Source organism: Parasteatoda tepidariorum, chromosome 9 (assembly GCF_043381705.1).
Source record: "Parasteatoda tepidariorum isolate YZ-2023 chromosome 9, CAS_Ptep_4.0, whole genome shotgun sequence".
In the NCBI taxonomy this organism is placed as follows: Eukaryota; Metazoa; Arthropoda; class Arachnida; order Araneae; family Theridiidae; genus Parasteatoda; species Parasteatoda tepidariorum.
The window spans coordinates 12,640,306-12,664,441 of record NC_092212.1 but is presented as its reverse complement, the minus strand read 5'-3'; the positions used below and the strand labels follow the sequence as shown (position 1 = coordinate 12,664,441).

Genomic DNA, 24,136 nt, shown 5'->3' with positions numbered 1-24,136 from the left:
ACACAGTTTTAGTCAAACAGTTTAATCACATAAATACACAGTTTTAATCTACAAATGCAGGATTTTTTTTATAATTATAAGACACTTTTATTATTATAAATTGCTTACATACATATACCTTACATATTGCTTACATACATATAAATTGCTTACATACTATAATGCTTACATACATATTTATTACCATTAAAAATATCTTGAAGAAAGATGTAAGTGCTAGTGAGGTTTGTTGAGCAAAAACTAAATGAATTTTGCTATAGGGTTCATCAACATGCTAGCCTGGTTATTTCCATTTTATTTAGCAAACATTTTAGCCACAAAAAAAAAAAAAAAATTTCAACACAAATTTAAAGTTAAAAACTAGGCACTTTTTAAAAAAAAAGTAACTTAACTTTATTCTTGGTTCTACATATTTTTATTCCTGTCTTATTTAAGATTTTGTCAATACATTATCTTATGAACTAAGAATTGATTCCATATTTTTTCTACCAGAAAGATACGATTGAAACTGTTAAGAATGATACTTACGATAGGAGTGTTCAAATTTCCAAGTATGTTCCATAAATCATAAAGAGTATGAATGCCAACTAGAAGAACCACAAACAACCCAACAAACTTCACACTACAAATCAAAATTGAAAAGAAAAAAAAAATTGAAAAATTATTCATATTTTTCTACAAAAGATATATATATATTGCTAAATTAATTACACAATTATGAAATGTGTGTAATTAATTTAGCATAATGTCAAGAATAAATTTTAACAATAAATACAGATAAATACAAATAAGTATTTGATAAAAAAAAAGTTCAAGTATCAAGATTATGTGTGCCCTTTAACTTTATTTCGTTAGCAAAAAACAAATAAATTACAAATGAACAATCATTTACCTTATTGAACAAGCCATAAAAACTCCTGTCCATGATAGCCAAAACCACCAAGATGGGCTGAAGTTTCTACAAAAAACCAATATCTTATTAAGACTACCATAATAGCAACATATATAGTAATGCGAACTATATTAAAATGATGAAGGCAAAATAATGCATGTAGAAATATCGATTAAATTTTGTAGCCTAACAGTTAAAAGGATGATATACCATGGAAGAAACCCTGCATGGCGATTTCTCTTTTCCCCAACATGAAATTTTTAAAATTTAAAGTATAGAAAAGGTGAGTTCACAGAAACCTAGAGAAAACCTTGAAATCTTAAATGAAAGGAAAAAAGTTTCACATTATGAAAATGCAAACAAATTATGGCAGGGGAAGAAATGTTATAAACATTTGTTTGCATTTCCATATTCTGAAAAAAAATTTTTAGCATTTGAAGCTATGTGACTTATCTACTAAACTTTAAAATACCAATAGAAGTGAAACTGAGTTTGGAATGGAAATTTCTCCAATGACCTTTTCTCATAGAAGGACTTAACAGGAAAGATAATGAATATAATATTTTTTGTATTTTGTTGAATGTATTTGTAATTTTTTTTATATTTTACTTTGTCTTTTAACCAAATATAATAAATAACAAAAACCCAATAAATAAATAAATTAATCCTAAGATAAACCATTTATAAGTTCAATAATATATTTCAGTTTATGACAAAATAACTTTAGACATCTTTATCAGCATTACCCGTAAAGGTTATTGGAAAATATAAATTTGAAATGTTCTAAAATTTATACAAATAATTACACAACTAAAAATATCATACTTTTTAATTCTTACTTAAATTTTAATAATTAGTGTTTTCTTAATAATAAAAATTTAAATATTGAATAAATTTTAAAAACACTTGTTTTAATGAGACATCATTCTGTAAAGAGAAACAGCATTGTAAAATTTTCTAGAAAAAAATATCATAATGATAATTTGATATGATAAATAAAGTTATTTATTCTTTATATTATCAGTTAAAGAACAAACATAAATATCATTATGTGTATTTTTAAAGTCAAGATTACACTAAAATTTTAAGCTCAAACTAATAAATGAGAAAGATACAAAGCAATGTTTTTCTTAATTAAAGACAATATAGCTATTTCAATTATCAACTTATTTCATTAATTGTTTAACATTTAAAATCTATGATTATACATAATTTCCTTTGTTTGTAAGATACTTTTTCCATTCAATCCATAATGAATTTAAAAAAACAGTTATAAAACTCCTTAATTGTGTTCTGTAGATTCTTTTTGAATAAATGTTTAGTTTGTGGTAGGAAGTTGCAAACTGATCACTCAAGGCTTCACTTGACATCCCCCAAGCTGCATCTACTTAAAGGAATTTAAGAACAAAAGAAAAAAAAAAGGGAAGAGTTGCTATATATACTTTTGGGGGAAATAATTAAAGCCTGGATATTTATGACCTAAGAAATCTCTGTATGCCAGGGAAAACAATAGATTTTTTTTCCTGCCTAAAAAATCGCAATAAATTTAAAGTAAAAAATTTCCTAGAAAATTGTAATGCTCTAAATAATTAAAAAAGATGGGAAAGCAGTATCAAAGAACTACTGCTAAAAATTTTATATCAATAATATAACGAGAAAACATGGTTGCATGCTGTATTGTGACTCACAAGATAAAATGTAAAATTATAAGAAAAATCTTGCAGTGAATGGAATTAAATGACCCAAAGCTTATAAAAATAATAATAATAAAAAAAACGTAAAAAGATTTTAAAAATAATAATAATAAAGAACACTCCAATGCCAGAAAAAGATAAAAAAATAGTCGAAAAATGCAAATGTCATCAAATTCCTAGTCTTGGTTATAATTTTAAGTTAAGACTATTAATGTAGAATTCAAACAAAAATATGAGAAAAAAAATACACATAACATAAAAAGAAAGCTAATACCTGTGACTCTGTGACGCAAATTTAACCATTCCTAATACAGAACCAATAATGAAAAACATGAGAATAGGATCAAGGAGAATATATTGCGATAAAGTGATCATTCCAACATCTGAAAAATGGAAAATGAAGTTTTGTCAGAATAATATAAGATAAAAGAGAACTAAATGTGATTCCATTTCACTATTTTGTGCAGATACTATAATATTTAAAAAAAATTAACAAAAATGGTTATAAATTTCTCAACAGGAGCCTATATCATATCACAAATAGAAATAGTATAGCAAATAAAAACTCACTAATTGAAATAATAGAATAAAAACATAGTGCTTGAAAAATGTACAAATTAACTTGAATTAATGAAATATTAGATACAATACTTTAATTAAGAATATGCTACTATATTTAAAACAAAACTATTTACATATATCTGAAAGACATTAGTTGGTCAGTATGGATTTAAGTAACCAACGTATAACTTGATAAAAATTCATTTGTGACTGATCAATTTATAACAGGGTTCGGTTTTTGACGTCAAAATCTCGTTTTTGACATTACACACGAAGGACCCATTAAAAAGTGTCAATCTGACAAAAACAGTGAAAAACCTGGAGCATGTATCTTTTTTGCCATTAAGGATCTTATTATATATTAAATCATACACAATACTTGCATTAAATACTACTATAATTATTATTTATATTAAGCATCATATAAAAAAAATAGCCCAAAATTATTGAAACTATTAATTGGTTTTTCTAGAAACAGGCCCTCTTAATACTTTAAGATTTAATTATTTACTAATATTATAACTATGCAGTTTACATTACAGGTAATAACTATGAAAAGTTCATTATTATCAATTTAAATATTGATTTTAATTCTTTAAGTCACAATTTGGGTAGATTTTTTTATATTAAGTAAAATAAAAAAAGCTCGTCAATAATTGTCTACTTTTAACTTACAAAAAAGTTTTTTTTTTCCAATTCCCAATATTTGTTGTTATTACTCTATGCAGAGGAGCAGTATATGTCTGATCGTGCAAACAAGGTTTTGGAGGAAATTTAGGCAGCCCTGGGGAAAATGTTTGGTTCAAAAAATTTCAATATTATTGTTCAAAAATGTGCTGCTTTGCAAAATTTTTCTTGTTATAAAACATTACTATTTTGATATATTTTGATTTCTATTATTCTTAACACATATGCTTGTTATTGAACTGTGTAAAATTAAATTAATTTGTTTTTTTTATTATCAAAAACTTTGAACAATGTACAAACTTTACTTACCAAAAATATTTTGATAAAATACAATACTCATAAGAAGAAAAAAAAACACTAAAATTTCTAGAGAAATTTTGATCTAAAAAAAATCTTTGTTCTGAGGAAATATTAGGCTCTTGTAACACGACATCGTCAAGCTACCACAGCGCCACCACATACTAGACAGTGGATGCTCAGACTTTGAACCGAATGAACCTTCTTCTTCATTTCTCCTATTCTTAATTAATTAAACTTATGTTTGTTTGTTCGTGTGCTATATGTAAGTTAATAAAATATTTGGCACTAAGCTTTTCCTCAATTTTAAACTCCCCGAGATCTAGCTAGGGCCACACTCTGAGAATTTTCTGCACTTGTGCTTATATATATGTTAGTCTTTCCAATAAATCATGACTATAATATATTCACAGATAAAGTAAACTAATTATAATTTACATAAATTATAAATATTTGTTTAAATTAGTTTATTTTTTTTAATCACTCAATGGTTTAAATAAGCTATTAACAATATTTAGAGCAGTCATTACAATAAATCTCCTAATAACATGTTATTTTAACTTACCAAAAATTACGAAGAAGCCAGACAGAGTGGAAGCACATAGAGAACGAGTCAGTTCCCACACAATCAAAAAGCAAAATGGAACTATAGCCATTCCAAGTGTTACACAAAACTGCAATAACAATTTTTTTAAATGTTAAATTAAAATAATTAATCACACATATCGTTATACATATTAATGTAATCAATATGCATATTTAGGATCAGAAATTCCTGTAAAAAACAACCATAAAGAAAACGACGAATATGGGTCAACATAAAATATCAAATAATGATATAAATATTTAAGAAAAGAAATAAATTAATAGACTTAAAAGTTGATACAATAAGTATAAACATTTAAGAAGAAAAAATGCACACTCATACAAGTATAAGTGTCACAGGAAATCAATTTTTGAGGAAGGTAAAATTAAATTACACACTCACAAAAATTCTCTAAATTTCACACAAAAGAAAAAAAAATATTTCTTAGATGTGTTAAATGCAGGAAAATTATAAATAATTATTTTTATCTCTTTTAAGTTTTTAAATTTAATTCATTTAAATTGATAATGATTCAAGAAAATTTTCTTTATCTGTTTAAAATATTGAGAAGGATTTTTAGATATTTCTAATTATTGAAGGGAACATATATCCACTGTCTCATTCCTACCAACGACATCCATGGATACAAATTTGAGAATAAAAATTTAATAATATGTAAGCAATTTACTAAAACCATATATTTATGAAAGAAATGGGGAACAATAAGGAGAAATCAAAATAGTTTCAATCATATCATAGTTACTTGTGTTTGTAATCATCTGAAATATTACTTAAACTCTTTTTAATATTTTAAAGTATAAACAATATTACTTAATTATTTAAAAAAAAAAGAAGAAATGAATTGTTAGTTTGATTTAGAATATTTATCCTAAAAGATTTTAGATATAATGATAATAAGCTTTCATTTTTAAAAATTATCTTCATAAAAATGTTTTAAGCTGTTACATATTTTAAAACATAATAAAATACTTTTTAACATTTGTCTTAGATAGTAATTTATAATTTCCAATCTTTTTACAACTTCAAAATGCTTATTCATAAAAAAAAAAAACTCATGCTTCTAACCAGATCAGAAAACTTAAGTCTGTATCAAAAACTGTAATGAGATAATACAATCACGGTTCCTTGGGGTATTAATCCGTTTTTCCTTCCAGGAGAATTTCATTCCCCCTTCCTTACCCGTCGAATATGGAAGGCCCTGTTATTATAGTTTAGAAAGCGATTAGAAGCNAGAACAAAAAATAGAGAAATGTTGTTGTATATATTTTGGGAGAAGATAATTAGAGCCTGCATATTGATGACCTAAAAAAATCTCTATATACCCAAGTAAAACGATAGATTTTTTTCCCTGCGTAAAAAATCTCAAAAAATTTAAGCTAAGAAAATTCCCTAAAAATGCCCTATTATTCAAGTAAAAATATTAAAACAATGTTTTCCTCTTTGAGATTATAATGTTGCCTACTCACAGCTCCTTTCAATAGTGGACAACAATAATTTTTTCCCCTAGAAGACTTTCATGTTCTAAATAATACAAATCAGAAAAGATGGGAAAGCAGTAACAAAGAACTACTACTAAAAATTTTATATCAATAACATAATGAGAAAACTTGGTTACAGGGTGTATTGTGACTCACAAGATAAATGTAAAAGTATAAAAAAATCTTGCAGAGAATGGAATAAAAATTACCGAAAACTTATAAAAATAATTATAAAAAAACAGTAAGAAGATAAAAAGAAAAGATATATATACTCCATAATGCGAAAAATGCCAGAAAAAAATAATCCAAAAATGCAAATTTCATCAAAATGCAAGTCTTGGTCATAATTTTAAGTTAAGACTATTAATGTAAAATAAAACAAAAATTCATGAGAAAAAAATACATGTAACATAAAAAGAAAGTTAATACCTGTGACTCTGTGATGCAAATTTAACCATTCCTAATACAGAACCAATAATGAAAAACATGAGAATAGGATCAAGGAGAATATATTGCGATAAGGTGATCATTCCAACGTCTGAAAAATGCAAAACAAACTTATGTCAGAATAATATGAGATAAAACAGAACTAAATGTGATTCCATTTCACTATTTTGTACCGATACTATAATTTTTTTTTTAAAAGAAATAACAAACAAATCAACAAAACATTTTATAAATTTCTTAACAGGAGTCTATATTATATACAAATAGAAACAGAATAGCAAATAAAAACTCACTAATTGAAATAATAGAATAAAAATATAGTGTTTGAAAAATGTACAAATTAACTTGAATTAATGAAATATTAATTAAAAATATGATACTATATTTATAACAAAACTATTTATATAAATATGAAAGACATTAGTTAGTCACTATGGATTTAAGTAACAAATGTATTACTTGATAAAAATTAATTTGTGACTGATCCATTTAAAACAGGGTTTGGTTTTTGACGTCAAAAATAAGTTTTTGACACCACACACGAAGAACCCATTAAAAAGTGTCGATCTGACAAAAACAATGAAAAACCTGGGACACATATCTCTTTTGCCATTGAGGATTTTATTAGATATTAAATCATATACAATACTTGCATTAAATACTACTATAATTATGATTTATATTATGCATCATGCAAAAAAAAAAAGCCAAAATTTATTGAAACTATTAATTGGTTTTTCTAGAAACATGGACCTCTTAATACTTTAAGATCTAATTATTTACTAATATTATAACTATGAAGTTTACATTACAGGTAACAACTATGAAATGTTAATTATTATCAATTTAAATATTGATTTTAATTCTTTAATGCCTCAATTTGGGCAGATTTTTTATATTAAGTAAAATAAATAAAGCTCGTCAATAATTGTCTACTTTTAACTTATAAAAAAGTTTTTTTTTTCAATTCTCAATATTTTTTGTTATTACTCTATGCAGAGGAGCAGTATATGTCTGATCTTGCAAACAAGGTTTTGGGGGAAATTTAGGTTCAAAAAATTTCAATATTATAGTTCAAAAATGTGTTGCTTCGCAAGATTTTTCTTGTTATAAAACATCACTATTTTGATATATTTTGATTTCTATTATTCTTAACACTTATGCTTGTTATTGTACTGTGTAAAATTAAATTATTTTTTTTATTTTTTATTATCAAAAACTTTGAACAATGTACAAACTTTACTTACGAAAAATATTTTGATAGAATTACAATACTTATAAGAAGAAAAAAAAACACTAAAATTTTTAGAGAAATTTTGAACTAAAAAAAATCTTTGTTCTGAGGAAATATTAGGCTCTTGTAGCAACGACATCGTCAAGCTACCACAGCGCCACCACATACTAGACAGTGGATGCTCAGACTTTGAACCGAATGGACCTTCTTTATTTCTCCTATTCCTAATTAATTAAACTTATGTTTGTTTGTCCGTGTGCTATATGTATATTAATAAAATATTTGGCAATAAGCTTTTTCTCATTTTAAACTCCCGGAGATCTAGCTAGGGCCACACTCTGAGAATTTTCTGCACTTGTGCTTATATGTATGTTAGTATTTCCAATAAACCATGACTATAATATATTCACAGATAAAGTAAACTAATTATAATTTGCAAAAAATATAAAAATTTGTTTAAATTAGTTTATTTTTTTCAATCACTCAATGGTTTAAATAAGCTATTAACAATATTTAGAACAGTCATAAGAATAAATCTCCTAATAACATGTTATTTTAACTTACCAAAAATTACGAAGAAGCCAGACAGAGTGGAAGCACATAGAGAACGAGTCAGTTCCCACACAATCAAAAAGCAAAATGGAACTATAGCCATTCCAAGTGTTACACAAAACTGCAATAACAATTTTTTTAAATGTTAAATTAAAATAATTAATCACACATATCGTTATACATATTAATGTAATCAATATGCATATTTAGGATCAGAAATTCCTGTAAAAAACAACCATAAAGAAAACGACGAATATGGGTCAACATAAAATATCAAATAATGATATAAATATTTAAGAAAAGAAATAAATTAATAGACTTAAAAGTTGATACAATAAGTATAAACATTTAAGAAGAAAAAATGCACACTCATACAAGTATAAGTGTCACAGGAAATCAATTTTTGAGGAAGGTAAAATTAAATTACACACTCACAAAAATTCTCTAAATTTCACACAAAAGAAAAAAAAATATTTCTTAGATGTGTTAAATGCAGGAAAATTATAAATAATTATTTTTATCTCTTTTAAGTTTTTAAATTTAATTCATTTAAATTGATAATGATTCAAGAAAATTTTCTTTATCTGTTTAAAATATTGAGAAGGATTTTTAGATATTTCTAATTATTGAAGGGAACATATATCCACTGTCTCATTCCTACCAACGACATTCATGGATACAAATTTGAGAATAAAAATTTAATAATATGTAAGCAATTTACAAAAACCATATATTTATGAAAGACATGGGGAACAACTAGGAGAAATCAAAATTTTCCAAAGGTGACCTTTTTACTTCAAATTGTTTTTCCAATGTCACTTTTAAATTATAGTGTGTACTTGCTAAGTTTCAATTGTATCATAGTTTCTTGTGTTTATAATCATCTGAAATATTACTTAATCTCTTTTTAATATTTTAAAGTATAAACAATATCATTTAATTCTTTAAAAAAAAAGAAGAAATGAATTGTTAGTTTGAGTTAGAATATTTATCCTAAAAGCTTTTAGATATAATGATAATAAGCTTTCATTTTTAAAAATTATCTTTATAAAAATGTTTTAAGCTGTTACATATTTTAAAACATAATAAAATACTTTTAAACATTTGTCTTAGATAGTAATTTATAATATCCAATCTTTTAACAATTTCAAAATGCTTATTCACAAAAAAAATACTCATGCTTCTAACCAGATCAGAAAACTTAAGTCTGTATCAAAAACTGCAATGAGATAATACAATCACAATTACCTTGCAGAAATTGATAATTAATAAAACATTGGCAATTTACTTTTATGAGTAATAAATAAAAACCGTGAATTAAAAGTGACTACTAATAAAATTAGAATCACAGTTTTGGAATTCAATCCCAAAATTACCTCATAAGTGCATATAAGTAATTCAAAATATTTGCATATCCTAATTAAAACTTAGTATACCATTATGCTATCAGCAGATAATTTACATAAATGATAATTGAACGTTTAGCACAAAAGTTAAAAACAATGAATAGTTAATAACCAAATTATTACTCCATTTTTTTTTGGAATATTTGGATCTTGAATACATGAAAAAAGTAACAACTGCCAAAAGACGATTGAAATTAAGTTTGGATTGAGGATGAAATTAGCACAAACAAAGCACATCATAAGAGATAAATAAAATGAGCAATTGAATACATGTGAGCAATAAAAAATATAGTATTATTTTTATACCCATACAAAAAAACTAATTACCAAAAATTTGATTAAAAAATTCTATAGATTTGGGATGAAATCGTCACAAATAAATTACTTAGCGATGTGTCAAACATAAAAACATAATTCAAGTGCCATAGTAATAAGAGTGAGTACTAAAAATAGCTGGATTTACAAAACCATGTGGAAAAGCATAGCAATAACTACCAGAAAAGCTATTAAAAAATTCTTCCAATTTGCATGAAAATCAGTACAAATAAAGCACACATTTAATGGGCAAGTCAAGTGACGTAATTTATGTATTAAAAATATTGGGATTTTCAAAAGCTTAGCAATAACTACCGAAAAAACAATTTTAAAAAATCATTTAGATTGCGATCAAATCAATACAAATTAAGCGCACATTCAAAACAGCGGCTCTAGAGACCTTATATGTATTAAAAATATGAGGATTTTCAAAACCATGTGAAAATATGCAAAAATAACTTCAGAGAAAACAATAAAAAAATTGGATTAAGATAAATTAGCACAAATAAAACAGATCAAAAGTAATAATTTAAATGTGTGATTTGAAACTCGCAAGTAGTAATGATATCATATTAAAAATACTAGCATTTTAAGTATCACAAGAAAATTTGATAACAGCTGCCGGAAACATGAAAGAAAATTCACTTAGATTAATGAGGAAATCAACATAAATAAAGTACTTAAAAAATGGTAATAACTCTACTTCAAAATTCGTTCATCATAATAATATCATATTTCTTATGATAAGATGTTTAAAACAATGTGGAGTTCTGTAGCAAAAATTCCTGAATCGCAATGAAAAAAATCTCAAAATTGATGGAATCTGTGTAATTTGAGTTCAGTGGAGCCCCTATTATCAGAGCTTATTGGGACCACCTCGGATATCTCGGTTAATAGAAACTGTATATAAAAACTGCCTTGGTCGCAAATTTAACATCTCTTGAAATAAAAAACAACAGAACATTTTTTAAATGATAAAAATGAACATATATAAAGTTCTGTTTCACAGCTCAACAAATTTAAAATGAAAATCAATACTAATAGTAAGTTTCAAAAAGCAAATAGAAATGTTTTTAACTATTTTTAAAATTAAACTAAGAGATGCATTTTCAAAAATAACACAAATCTCAAGAAATTATTGTAATTTTAAAGATTTAATATGCATTAACTTGTTACAAAAATACAGTCCAAAAACACATTGCACCTGGTGTTCAATAGGGCTACTGGAAACAAAGCTTTGTTCGCTGCTGTTGACTTCTCAGGGTGAAATATTTCTCGGAAATTGAGTGTATTCAAGGGCAGTAGAGCTGGGCGACGAACTAAAAAGTGTGGTCTCTTTCAGGATTCATTCAGAAAAAAAAGACTTTGTTATTGGCTCTGTTAACAGAAACCTTGGTTAATCAAAGCTTAGTTAATCGAGGTTCTATTGTACTTATAAACTGATGACTCAAATGTGAGATTTAAAATTTTAACTTTTTATCTTTTGAATAGAAAAAAATTCAAATTATTTCTTTGTTACATTCAGGGGCAGACATGGGTCAAACTTCAACAGCGGTTATTAATATCGTATTTATTATGATATGATAAATTTAAACAAGCTTTTTGAAGAATAATTTAAATAACTTACAAGCCTCATTCCAATGTAATTGTGATCTTGGTATTTATCTCCAGGTTTGTTAAATGCAAATGTTCCATTGTAGCCAGTAAGTTTACCTGATAGACCAATCAACATCTACAGAAAAATATAATATCATATTGTAAAAAAAAAGTAGTACTATTAAAAATATTAGTACAAGCAAGACTAAATAATCTTCAAAAAATTAATTTAAAATATCCAACCATAGAATTTCACTTATAAAAGTTGTTATTAATTTCTGATTCTGAGAAGTACATAAAGGTTTAAAAACATATAATTAATTTGCTGAAACAGAGTAAAAAAATATTATATAAAAAAATTATTAAAGAAAAAATTTATTATAGAATAAAAAAAATTATTATGCATCATCATACTAATTATACATAAAAAAAAAATATGATAATACTAGATAGTTAAAAATAGTTTATAATGAATTAAGAAAATCACAATTAAAGAATTATATGTTACAAGTTCTAAAGTTAAAAAAAATATTAGCGTTATTAACAAATTTATGATATAAAATATGAAACAGAACTTACTTTTCCCAGAGGAGGATGAACATCAAAGAAAAAAGTACGATTGATGTACCAACTACCCATCTTTCCAAAATGAGTTTCATCCCAGCTGTAAATACACAAATAAATTAATATACATACAGAATTAAAAGTATAAAATTTTTACAGCTAACAGCTTTTCTTAACTTTTCATAGAGATACATAATGTTAACAAACTTTCATTAAAAATGTAAGTTTTTATAAGCAGAAACAAATAATTTTAAAGTCATTTTCATACTAGAGTCTCTCAACTTTTTTTTTTTAATTCTACCCGAATTGTTTATCCAAGGCGCAAAAGCTTTTTTTAAACTTGCAAGAATGTTTAAAATTACTAATATTTAATGATTAAAAATATAAACATTTTCACACATAATAACGATTTTGTGTAATGTACAATTAGGTTTTTGATATTTATCATGTCAAAAACCAGTCTTGACATCAAAAATCTTACCTTGATGGGATAAGAATCAAAAACTAAAATTCCTGGTTATACCTTTAAGAAACTTAAAATCTTTGTCATAACTAATGAAACATTTAATTCAAATTGCATTAAATTTGCAACACAGCAAAAAATTTATTTCAATCTTTTTAAAATTAAAGAAAAATTACCATTAAAACTGAACAGAAAACTAGAAAGTCTATTATCTGAGGTTTTATAACAAATTAGACAAAAATAAAAAATAAAAAAATAACCAAGGAACAATCCAAACCAAAATCTCTGAACAAATCTACTATTAAATTAACACACATTTGAAGAAATTGTAAGACAGGTCACATTACATTCACTCTCGGGTTTCAGAGAAACTGAAAGCTATAAATGTCATTAAAGGTAAGATTGTAAAAAAAACAACGAAACATTGAAATGCAGGGACAGTTTTCATATCAGCTTCAGTTTGAAACAACTAACATTGAGTTTTTTTTTTAAGTTTCTGTACTGAAAAAAACTTCCGGTTTTCCTCGAGGTGGATATGAATTATGTTGTACCTTGCAAGCTGGTCTATTTCTGATTCCTCAAGTTCCCTGATTTTCAGTTTCATGCAGGTTACTGGCAGGTCATATGGCAAATTTTTTTTAACAGAATTTCTTCTAAAACTTAAAGTTTACTACATGGATTCCAAATGGGTATTGAGAACAAAACTATACTGTCTCGCTATGGAAAAAACTACATTGACATTTGTCTGGAATATTGGCGGTGAATATGGTTATGAGATTTAATTATTTACAGTAAGGATGTAATTTTAATATTTAAGAGATTTATTTGTTCATCAGGAGAGAGAGAAGCTACGCTCTTTGAAATGCAACTATTTTTTGTTTCCATAGCAGCAGACAGCCTTAGTCTTTGTGCGAAGAGAAGTTCCTTCTATACACAAACTATACATATTGCCCACATCCTGCATCTCTGACAAGAATTATTTTTTCCCCTCCATGGCATATTTAGCACATTGCAATAACTAATCGAAAGAATACATTTCAAATAGAATTAAAGTGAAAGAGTGAAATAGAATCTGGGAAGATATTCGTATCGGTGTATACGTAAAAAAATCGCCAAGTTTTGGCAGCAACAGGCAGTGATCTGTAAATAGAAAATATTGCAGTATTTCCTAAATTGATAAAATAATCAAATAGGATATGGCTTGCACACCGGCATTTTCTCATTACTCCTTCGAGGATGAATAACTACATGCATTATAATACATAAAAAAATAAGAATATAGATTTCTACAAGATTTAAATAATAGTAAAACGCAATACCAAACATGATCCGGCTCTTCAATTTTATAAAGGCGTGTAACGGCAGCTAGCACAGTTACAACAAAAAATAAAAGCCACCACGTTGAATCAGTTTTTTCTTTATTAGCCATAGTCAAACAATATTAAACACCATATTCTCAATATTTCTTGTATAAAGAAATCATAATAATAAATACTCAATGCATTATATTGGAGAAAATAACAACAAGGTTTTACTCTGATTTCAAATGAAATCAATCATCGAGTATACGTGGGTAACTCGAATTCTTTAAAAAGACTATAAATAAATAAATGAAAAGTAAGTTACTTGACCGGTCTCAAAAAACAAAACCTGTCAAGTCCTCTCAACCATGCGGCGCATGCGTAATAATTGCTTTATTTCTTTTTAACGTTACTCAATTCTAGGTAGTTTCCGACTTCTTTTTTTTGTCTTATTCAGAACTGTTGGTAAGCGTTATGTTGCTTATTCGCCAAAATCACTATTTTTCCTCCGTTAGTTATTGTTATTGCTTCGGCAGATCCGAAGGCGAGTTTAGAGCTCCAAGGCCTTCGCGATCGAATACGCCATCTAAACGATTACAAATCCAAAACCTTTGGAAGATCTAATATGGTTAATCAACTAATTATACCATAATGGTGACCTCTGGACGTGATAAGAACTTGCCAACATAGATGGATGGTTCACATTAAACAGTTGATTTGCTTAAAAAATATATTGTTCAAAGAAAAGAAAAAATAAAGCGAAAAAAATATAATGCGGTGAAGTATATAAAGTCTCCCGGTAATAAGCAATATTGAAGAAAAAAAAATTAGTGAAATGCTATAAAAAACAAAAACAAAAATGAAGGAAACAAATAATGAGCGAAATGCTATGAAGAAAAAAATATATAATGAGCGAAAATAATAAATAAATAAATAGACAGCATGAATCAACTAGTGGTATTCGTTCATCGAATTCTATCACAGATAAAATTCTGGAAGAGGTAGTGTTACGTAACTACCACTACAAATATTAAATACCAAATCATTAGTATATAAAAAGTGTTAACTTGATCTATCATGAGGTGCCTTTTGATAGATGAAGGTTGACATAGTCGATAATTAATTCCCCTCACTACTATATATTCCCATTCCACGATATTTTTTTGTATTTAAGTGTCAAAAATATTTTCTAAAATTTCCGCGACGCTTTCTTCTAGAACAATGTTTAATGCAGATTTCAGTAACATCTTTCTAACTTAAGAGTTTTTAATCTATATTTGAAAATCAAGACAGAAGTTAACGTACTTCCTTATTCCATTTGAAAGTGAAATAATGTAAAAGCTACCACTAGAAAAAGTTTTCTCAAATAGCGTAGAAAGTTGGCACTCCGCTTAATGTATAACTATTAAACACAACAACAAATCAGTTACAATCAATACGAATAAAATTGACACAATTTTACGTCAATTTAAATTCATCGGGTAATGAACTATGCTTTCTAAAAAAATTCTTCGAGTGGTAGCTAGGTTTATGTTTTATTGTATAATTCTTTGATGTGTGTAGTTGATTTAAAGTTATTTTCCACACCTCTACATTGTAAAGGATTCAAAAGTTATTATGAAACCCCACTTTGTCGTAAATCTCTCATGGTGAACTAAGTAACACATAATAATCGAAAACATCAGAAAAACAGAATAATCTGGCGTTATCTTGGATAATTTTCGAATACGTAACATACTAAATAATAAAATAATACTAAGATAATAAGATACTAAAAGTCGCTGTTTTCTCTGAGTTATATTACGTTCGATTCTAAACAAACTAATATTAACTAGTATTTGTCGTAATATTAATTTGTATTAGTTTTGATGTTCTATAATATTTGATTTTATATTTTCTGTTATTATCTTGCGCTGCTTTCCATTTTCGGAACAAACGAGAGGAAAATTTGGATGGTAGTAATAGTAGAATAATTCGGTGATATAATTCTACTTAATTTTTTGTATTATTGTGAAGCAGTGAAATATAGAACAACAGTTTTATTAATAGCAATGCATGTATTATTTACTTAGCAGTACAGAAAAGATAAATAAAATTATAGTACCGAATTCTGCTACCATCTGTTTTCCTCTCTCTTACTCCAAATTGTATTTTTTGTCCTACTCATTTATATGAATAAATATTTCCGAGATTTAACAAGGAAATAATTCATGAGTAGCAAAAATTTTCATTGATTTTTTTCCCCTTTGTTCTTTATACAAAGAGTTATCTTTAAATTTTATATAATTAAACATATTCAAGTGTTTATTTTTATTTTTAAATGTATTCCTATTTTTTTTTATTTTTTCTTCAAGAAGTGAGCCAATTTTATCATGATCTTAATTGAATTTGTTGTAAACTACTATATAGTTTTATAAACTAATATATAAAACTTAGTTTAAAAAACCTGTCTTATGATTTTTATAAAATATGTTTTATAAAAGTCATTACTCTAGTCATCTCTTATTTAGTCGAGTCAATTGTAATTTTACAATCATTATACATTATTCATATTCAGAAATAAAAACCATTGTATTGTATAGTTATATTATCATTTGAACAGATTGGCAATTTTAGGTTTAAAAATTTTTTTTTTCCCTTTCAATCTTGTAATATTGCTGTAGATAATTTATTTCCAAAAACTAACATTTCAGCTAAAAAATTTATTCTAGATTAAATTAATTATTTTTTGAATCTTAAAATTCTCATTTTTTTGTGATAATAGTGATAATAAAGAAAATAATTTAAAAACAAACAAAATTGCTTACTGCTATAAATTTCCTTCCATTTCTTTTTTAACTGAGATTAAATGAAAAAATACTTACATAACTTTATTTTTTCGGAATACAAAATTTTATTTAACAAAACATTTGATACAAAACCCCTATCACATTTAGAATTTTTTTCAGGGGGTGAAACCAGGAAAACATCTAAGATCGTAAAAATTATCAGCAATGTTTCATACTGTAAATATAATTTTAAGTGAGCACATTAAAAAATTTGAATAATTCGATAATTATTTAAAGATACTTTTTACTAAATCAGCAATCGTTGTAAAAAGATTAATACTTAAATTTCAAAACCAATAAATTTGCATAAACTTGTAATTGCGCAACAGAAGGAGACAAAATACATTCTTTACACACCTTTTAAAAGCTGTCTTTTATATTAATGATTCAAATTTGAGTATCATTAATTCGTATTTTGAGAAAGCTATTATCTTAGAATTTTGAAAGCGAATCAATTTCATTGTTTGTGCTTTGATGGTATAGATTTTGCCTTACGAACATTGTAAAAAAACACACTACGTGTTACATGTAAACATTTTAATCGAGGACTTCAAAATAACGTAAATAAAGCAGATGCGAGAGTCAAGTTTCTGATATTGATGAATTGGAAAAAGCTATATCATGCATTTACAAAAAACATGTTTTCACAACAGAATATCTTGGCATTATCAGGTGAAAATTTAAACAGGATTCTTCTTCTGATTTGATTTAATTTTTTTCACAGATGTATAACGCTACATTTTAAATATTGCGTCAATCAAGGAAATATTTACTATTATATAATTTTACACTATCTTCTTTCAAATTTCAGCCAAAAATTCATAATTAAAGTAATAAACACAATCACATAAACAGTCACAAGCTAGAGATGGTAGCTAGTGACAGTGTTTAGAGACGGTATTAAAAGAAAATTGCTTCAGATATCATATCAAAAAATAAAAAGCAACGAAATTTGAAATGTATTCAACTGTTTTCACAAAACTTAACTTTTCCTATAAAATATTTCTACACATTATATCTTATAAAGTTTTATCAAATATCATACTATCCGACCCCCTTTTCTAAAATCCTGAAAATTTATTAAAAAGTTGTAGAAGTTGTAGTTGTTGTGCATAACAACACAAATTACACTCTACTGTAATTAGGAATAAAAAAACATTACTACTGTTTCACAACACAATTCTTTTATTTCAAAACAAAGCACACTATAAAATAAACTTCATCCAATTATAAAAGAAATATATATTTACTTTTATAGCTCATCATAAACGTCTCGATAATCTTTTGGCAAAACGTAAGTTCAAAATACATATTTGATCAAAATACTATAAAATAAACTTCATCCAATTACAAAAGAAATATATATTTTCTTTTATAATTCATCATAAACGTCTCGATAATCTTTTGGCAAAACGCAAGTTCAAAATACATATTTGATATTAAATAAAATAATTCTTATTCTTTACTCAAAAAAGCAACAGTTGAAATAACTGCCTTCATTTTATTTGTTATAATTTTTCCATGACTTTACAACTACTTGATGCAGTTTAAGAGTTTAATTCATCAATTGCAAGTCTTAGTTTATTTGTAACTATATTTCCGAGTAATAAACCGTGGACTCTTTAAATGCATTTTTGAAAGTTTTTATAAAATGATCAGCACACAGGTTAATAACGTGTACACACACACTGCAGGGATGAATCACACATTGTCCGGCAGCCCTTCTCAAAATTAAATTGGTTTTACTCTCGCAGATTAACAGTAATTCCTTCCTAGTAGATTAATATACTACTAGGCAAATTTGCTTAAAGATGAAGACATGAAATGCATAGCAAAGACGAAATACATAACTGAAATTTAAAGAGAAAAAAAAAAACTTTACCCTGAAAACACTAAATTTAAAACTGTTTATCATTTAACATTTATTTGAAACTTAAATTATTTAACTCGGAAATATTTATAAATATCTCTTACAATAAAATTCAATGGGTAGATTTTCGTATGAATTACTGTGCCAAAAAAAAAAAACCTGGTATCGCAACACAAGAAGCAAAAAACATTATAGAAAAAAAGAGAATTAGCTAAAAAAGTTTAACTCATATCCGCTTTCAAGAACTATCACATATATTTATAATAATATTATCGATTGAAACACCAAGGATGAGAAAAAAAATTTAATAACTTATAATTGAAATCAATAATTATTTTTGCTATTTAAACAAAAATTTTTTCTTCTTCATAATCATTAAACATTTCTCATGAAACATTTCAAAAATTATCACTAGATCAGAAATCAACAGATCAAAATTAAAATAATTAATATATCTGGCGAACATATAATCATTAATTTAAACCGAAAATATTAACTTTTCAAAATCCGAGTATTGATAGAAAGATTGTTAATAGAGCAAAAGTAAAAATCTGTTTCTATAAAACGCAATTACAATCTTTAATAGAACGAATAATATCAATGGATAAATAAATATGTTTGAAATTATGTTGTATTTACAAATCTTTTTATCTGAAATGAGTTTAAAATAAAATATAACTAAACAAAATGTTTCAAATGTTTATCATATTTTCAGAAGAGCAGAGAGTTGCAGGTTACGCCCAGAAGGTGGAATTGAACCACTCTGACTCTCATCAGCTACGGGTTTGAAGCCCGCACACCGGACCACCGATGTTCATCTGGGCAATACAACTCATTGAAATTCTAATATATATACTATCAATATTTTTTAATTTTTATAAAGTGGTAGTTTATTTTCAAAAAATTTCTGGATTAAATTTCCTCTTCGTGGTAGTTCACATTTCCTTAGATAAGAGAGAAGATATCAATATTGAATAAAAAAGATTGTAATTAAGATGCTATTTGTCCTTCCGCCTTTTCAGAAACTAAGAAAAATGTAAAAGCGTAACTTTAAATGTAAAAAAAATACTTCTTAGCTTTAAAAATAAATTACGATAATTTTACACCAGTTTAAATATCTAATAAAATATATCATTATTTTTCTTCTCAATTTGATTAATCGTGCCTTAAACTAATGAGTAAGGAAAATAACGTGCCTTGGTAACGCTTGGCACAGCCAAGCATTACTTGGTCGTAATTTTTGGAAGGGCTCAGGTCGTCCCCGTGTGACCTACCTACTTTCGTAGGTTGCTGGGTTGTTGTGATCTGCCCTAAAATTAAAAAGTAGAATTATTCTAACTTTAAATAGTACTCCTTTCTTACCAATGGGTGACATTTTATTCTTTTTAAATGCAATTCGAATAATTTTCCCGAAATTAATAAATAAGTAACCAGAATACATTTGAAAATTTTCTTTTCAGATTAAACAAAATTATATTATGGTTTGAGCAATTAAATTTTCTTAAAGAAGTTTAAAAAAAATTTTCAAACTAATATAGTTCATTTTACTAAATTTAATATTATGAAGTTTTTTTAGGACTTTTTTTCCAACTAAAATGTTTTATTCTACAAAATTTAAGATTGAGTGTTCATTTCAATTTTCTTTAACACTCTTTTTTCTTCGAATTGGAAAAAATTATTCTACTCAATTTAAGGTTGCGTGTACGCTTAAATTTTGAAGTTTTTTTCTTTCAAAATTAGATTCTATCTCCAAATTATACTGGGCAATAATAACATTTAAAAAGTCATACGAAGCTGAAATATTAAATATAAAGTAATTATTATTTTTTTGAGTAATAATAATAATTCCTTTGAATTTTTTAAAGTAATAATAATAATTCCTTTCTCAGAAAAGGTTTAAATAGAAAATTCCTTTAAACAATTTTCTTCTTCTTAAAGAATAACAAAATCACAGAGAACGCAGCATATGTCTTTTTTTTTCTTTTTTTTTTCCAATCTGTCTCAGGATTTTAATGGAAAAGTTTTGCAAAATCTCTTTCAAATAAGTTTTGTAAATTCTCGTTCAAATAAGTTCGCTTCGATTGAAATTTATTTAAACATGAAGAAAACAGTACAAAACAGCACTTTAAGAAATAAATTTTTTTGAAAAAAGAATATCGCCTGTTTTTTCTTAGCCCAGAAACTGATTAAAGAAAAATATAACGGTTTCCGATAAAGTCGTTTCATAGATTTAGCCAACAAAATGGTTTGAAGAAATTTTATTATGCACATCATAGTCCAATTTGAAAATCTAACTCTTTGCAAATCACCAAGCTATTTGAAAAAAAGGAATCTCCAGTGTTTTTACATCAACATGATCATTTTTAGGTTGATTACAATGAGTCTACTTATGTTTTGGATAAGTAGAAAATGTGTTATTTAATATCTATTTAGCCAAATTTATTTTAAGCCAGTAATAATGAGATAATAATGATCCATATAATAAACATAACCAAATTCAGGTTACTTAAAATAAGCCTACGCAAATGCAGGCTCATTGAAATAGGTTCATGTTATTATTTTTTTTTATATATATTATATTTTGCTACCGGTGCTAAACAGTCGATCCAATTCTGAGTTTACGACTACCAATGTTCCAATCCGAAGCTTTGTAAATTTGAACCCAACCCAGAAGACAAGGGAACTCCTGGATCCAGCATTAGGAACTAGCCTTCGAGGAGAACTTTTTTCGATGAAACTAACCCATATTTGAGTAACATGGAGAAGGAAACCACGAAAACTTCCTACGGTTGGCCGGATGGCAAGGGGAGAAAGTTAACCATGTGAATTCATTTGAATTCGCTGCTTGCTTTAAAGGTTTCGTTTTGTTCTGTTTTTTCTTTACTTTTTATTTTCTGCTTTTTACGCGATATTTATTACTTTATATTGTTTTATTTTGTTTCATAACTTTTTTGAGTGTTCCTCACATTATTGTATAGTAATATTTTGCTTTGGCTATATTGATACCATATTTAGAAAGCACTCCTTTTTCCTGATATAATCGTGTGAGCTGATGAGGAAATTGATCTTTTTTTTCTTCCTGTTTTCCATTTAAATTTTTTTAAATTTTATTTTAAATGTTATTTTATTTTAATAACTTATATTCTCATATTTTCATTATTCAGTTATTTTTTCCCTGTTTCCTCTATATTTTAAAACACCCTTTCTCTCTCTCTCTTTATATATATATATATATATATATATAACATTCTTACTACCAGATATTCAATTGAAGTATGATTGCAATAGCAAACACTTTTTCCCAGTCAATTCTTCAGTTTTTCCGCGAAAGTTGAAAGTAGGCGTTACTTTTCATATCAATTCTATTCGATAAAGACTTTTCTTATATCTTTAAATGCAGGTAAAAATTACCTGTTCAGAGCTTTTATTCATCATAGTAATTTGTATGACGGAAATTAAAATATTTTTTGTACGCTATTTTATAGAGCAGGGGTTTCCAACTTACATGAGGCCGGAGGCCGCTATTAAAAACACCAGTCAAATAGCGGGCAGCAACTTTATGAAATTTTTATTTAGGACTCTTTTATGTTTGAAGGAACATTAAATATTACTGTCAGATTTTTATCAAAGTTTTTTAATATTAAAATGCAAAATAACAAGCATTACAAATAATACTTGTTACGTATCATTTTGAATCTTCTCTTAATCATAAACTTAGGGACAAGATTTTTTTTCCTTTTAAATTTAATTCCGTGATATATTAACATTTTTTTCTTCGACTTAGTATGAATTATAGCAACAACAAAAAAAAATTCTCGAGCATCTTTTCTTTTCTCTTCCGCTCATGCGATATTCAATTCAAGGAATTTAGGTAAAACATGACATTCATTCCCTCTATTCAAATGTAAATAATTTCGTCCAAAATGAGTGGTTTCAAAAAGTTAAAAGGGAGAATTTCTTCGAGAAAATTTCTGATAGAAAAAAAAAAAAAATAGAAAAAAGAGCAACATACACGATTATTTTTATATTTGAATAAATATTTTCTTGGATGCAAAACCTGAGAAATAAATTTTTTTGCACCGTTGGTATGTTAAATTTCACAGAAACGAAAAAAATAGGTTTTTTTTCTATCGAGAAAAGTGTTTGAAACCATTATATATTTTTTACGAAAATTGTCCGCAAAAAAATGAAAACTAATGTATTTCAGTTCGCGGGCCACAAAAAACGGCTTTGAGGACCGGATGCGGCCCGCCAGTTGGTAACCACTGTTACAGAGCATTATCACTATCATGTCATCACTTCTGAGGTCAAACTTGCATTAGTAAATATTCACTAAAATTATAGTATACCTAGTAATCTAGTATGGTTTTAAAAAGAGCATATTTGCCAATTAAAAGTTGTTTGAAGTCATCAATACAATGCTTTCTTGTTTAATTGGGCGCATCCTTTTGGGAAGAGAGTTTTCTGGTTGACCTAATGATTTTAATTCTCAAACAAAGGGTTTATAATGAGCCGTGGTGGTTCAGCGGATAGAGCTTTCGTTTACCAATGAGGTGAAATGGGTTCGAATCCTAGCGATGGCTGGTTGATACGAATTCTGCACCCGACTCGCACTGACCATAGTGCTGACGTAAAATATCCTCTGTGGTAGGTGGATCATGGTTTGAGCCTTTTTACCATCAGGCTAACCGAAAGAGGTGTTCATGGTTTTACTCGCCATATAACCCAAATGCTGGTTAGTTCCATTACAAAGTCCTTTAAGAAAGCAGATTTCTCACAATACTTGATGCAGGAGTTCTCTTATCGTTTGGACTAGGTTCAAAATTAAGTACATTACTAGTTGTAAGACTAGTAGTGATGTATGAGATGAACATTAGTCGTAATAAACCCAAAATTGGGTCGGCTGTTCAACGACAGTTATATATAAAAAAAAATTACATTGTATTGTTTATATAGATTCGAAAAAGTCAATAAATCAAGTTTTTAAGACATTATTTTTAATAACTCAGTCTTACTATTTGCAATATCTTTTGAATAAGCTGCAGTTTAAATATCGGTTTCAACCTTATGACTGTTATAAGTTGCCAATAGCAATCTTCTATCTATATTATATAAAACGCTAATACGTACGTATGTATGTATCAATAAAACCGATGATATTTCTTTTCTCGCGCTGGCAACAATTTTCATTTTTAATTGATTGGATTCGGCGCGCAAGAGCACGTAGTGAGCAACCAGATAACAATAACCAGAGTGAGCATTATCAGGTTGTTCAATTCAGATTCATGCACTAAAAACATGACAATATTTAATTTAAACTCAATTAGGAATTAATTAATTAATT

At 26.6% G+C, this 24,136-nt stretch overlaps 2 protein-coding genes and 2 non-coding genes across 7 annotated transcripts in view; 2 read left to right on the top strand and 2 right to left on the bottom strand.

Moving 5' to 3' along the window:
• The window catches only part of LOC107452416 (Protein O-mannosyl-transferase 2), a 42,352-nt gene extending 27,723 nt beyond the window's left edge, over window positions 1-14,629 (bottom strand). For 2 of the 4 annotated variants that reach the window (XM_071186022.1, XM_071186023.1), the window contains exons 1-7: window positions 14,113-14,629; window positions 12,346-12,430; window positions 11,798-11,902; window positions 8,462-8,570; window positions 6,646-6,754; window positions 893-958; window positions 529-622 (exon numbers count right to left, since the gene is read on the bottom strand). In XM_071186022.1, the coding sequence (XP_071042123.1) occupies window positions 529-622; window positions 893-958; window positions 6,646-6,754; window positions 8,462-8,570; window positions 11,798-11,902; window positions 12,346-12,430; window positions 14,113-14,222 (678 nt within the window). In that variant the 5' untranslated portion in view covers window positions 14,223-14,629. Of the gene's footprint in view, window positions 1-528; window positions 623-892; window positions 959-2,860; window positions 2,970-4,696; window positions 4,831-6,645; window positions 6,755-8,461; window positions 8,571-11,797; window positions 11,903-12,345; window positions 12,431-14,112 lie in introns of those variants that run through there. The other 2 variants (XM_071186024.1, XM_071186025.1) reach the window with 2 other exon arrangements.
• Window positions 1-24,136, top strand: part of LOC107453025 (uncharacterized) — a 188,618-nt gene that overhangs the window by 111,800 nt on the left and 52,682 nt on the right. The window lies entirely within an intron of this gene.
• Window positions 19,530-19,616, bottom strand: TRNASTOP-UCA (transfer RNA opal suppressor (anticodon UCA)). The gene has a single exon. It is a non-coding gene; the product is annotated as a tRNA-Sec (tRNA).
• On the top strand, window positions 19,954-20,104 carry LOC122273155 (U12 minor spliceosomal RNA). Its single transcript, XR_006227524.1, has one exon. It is a non-coding gene; the product is annotated as a U12 minor spliceosomal RNA (small nuclear RNA).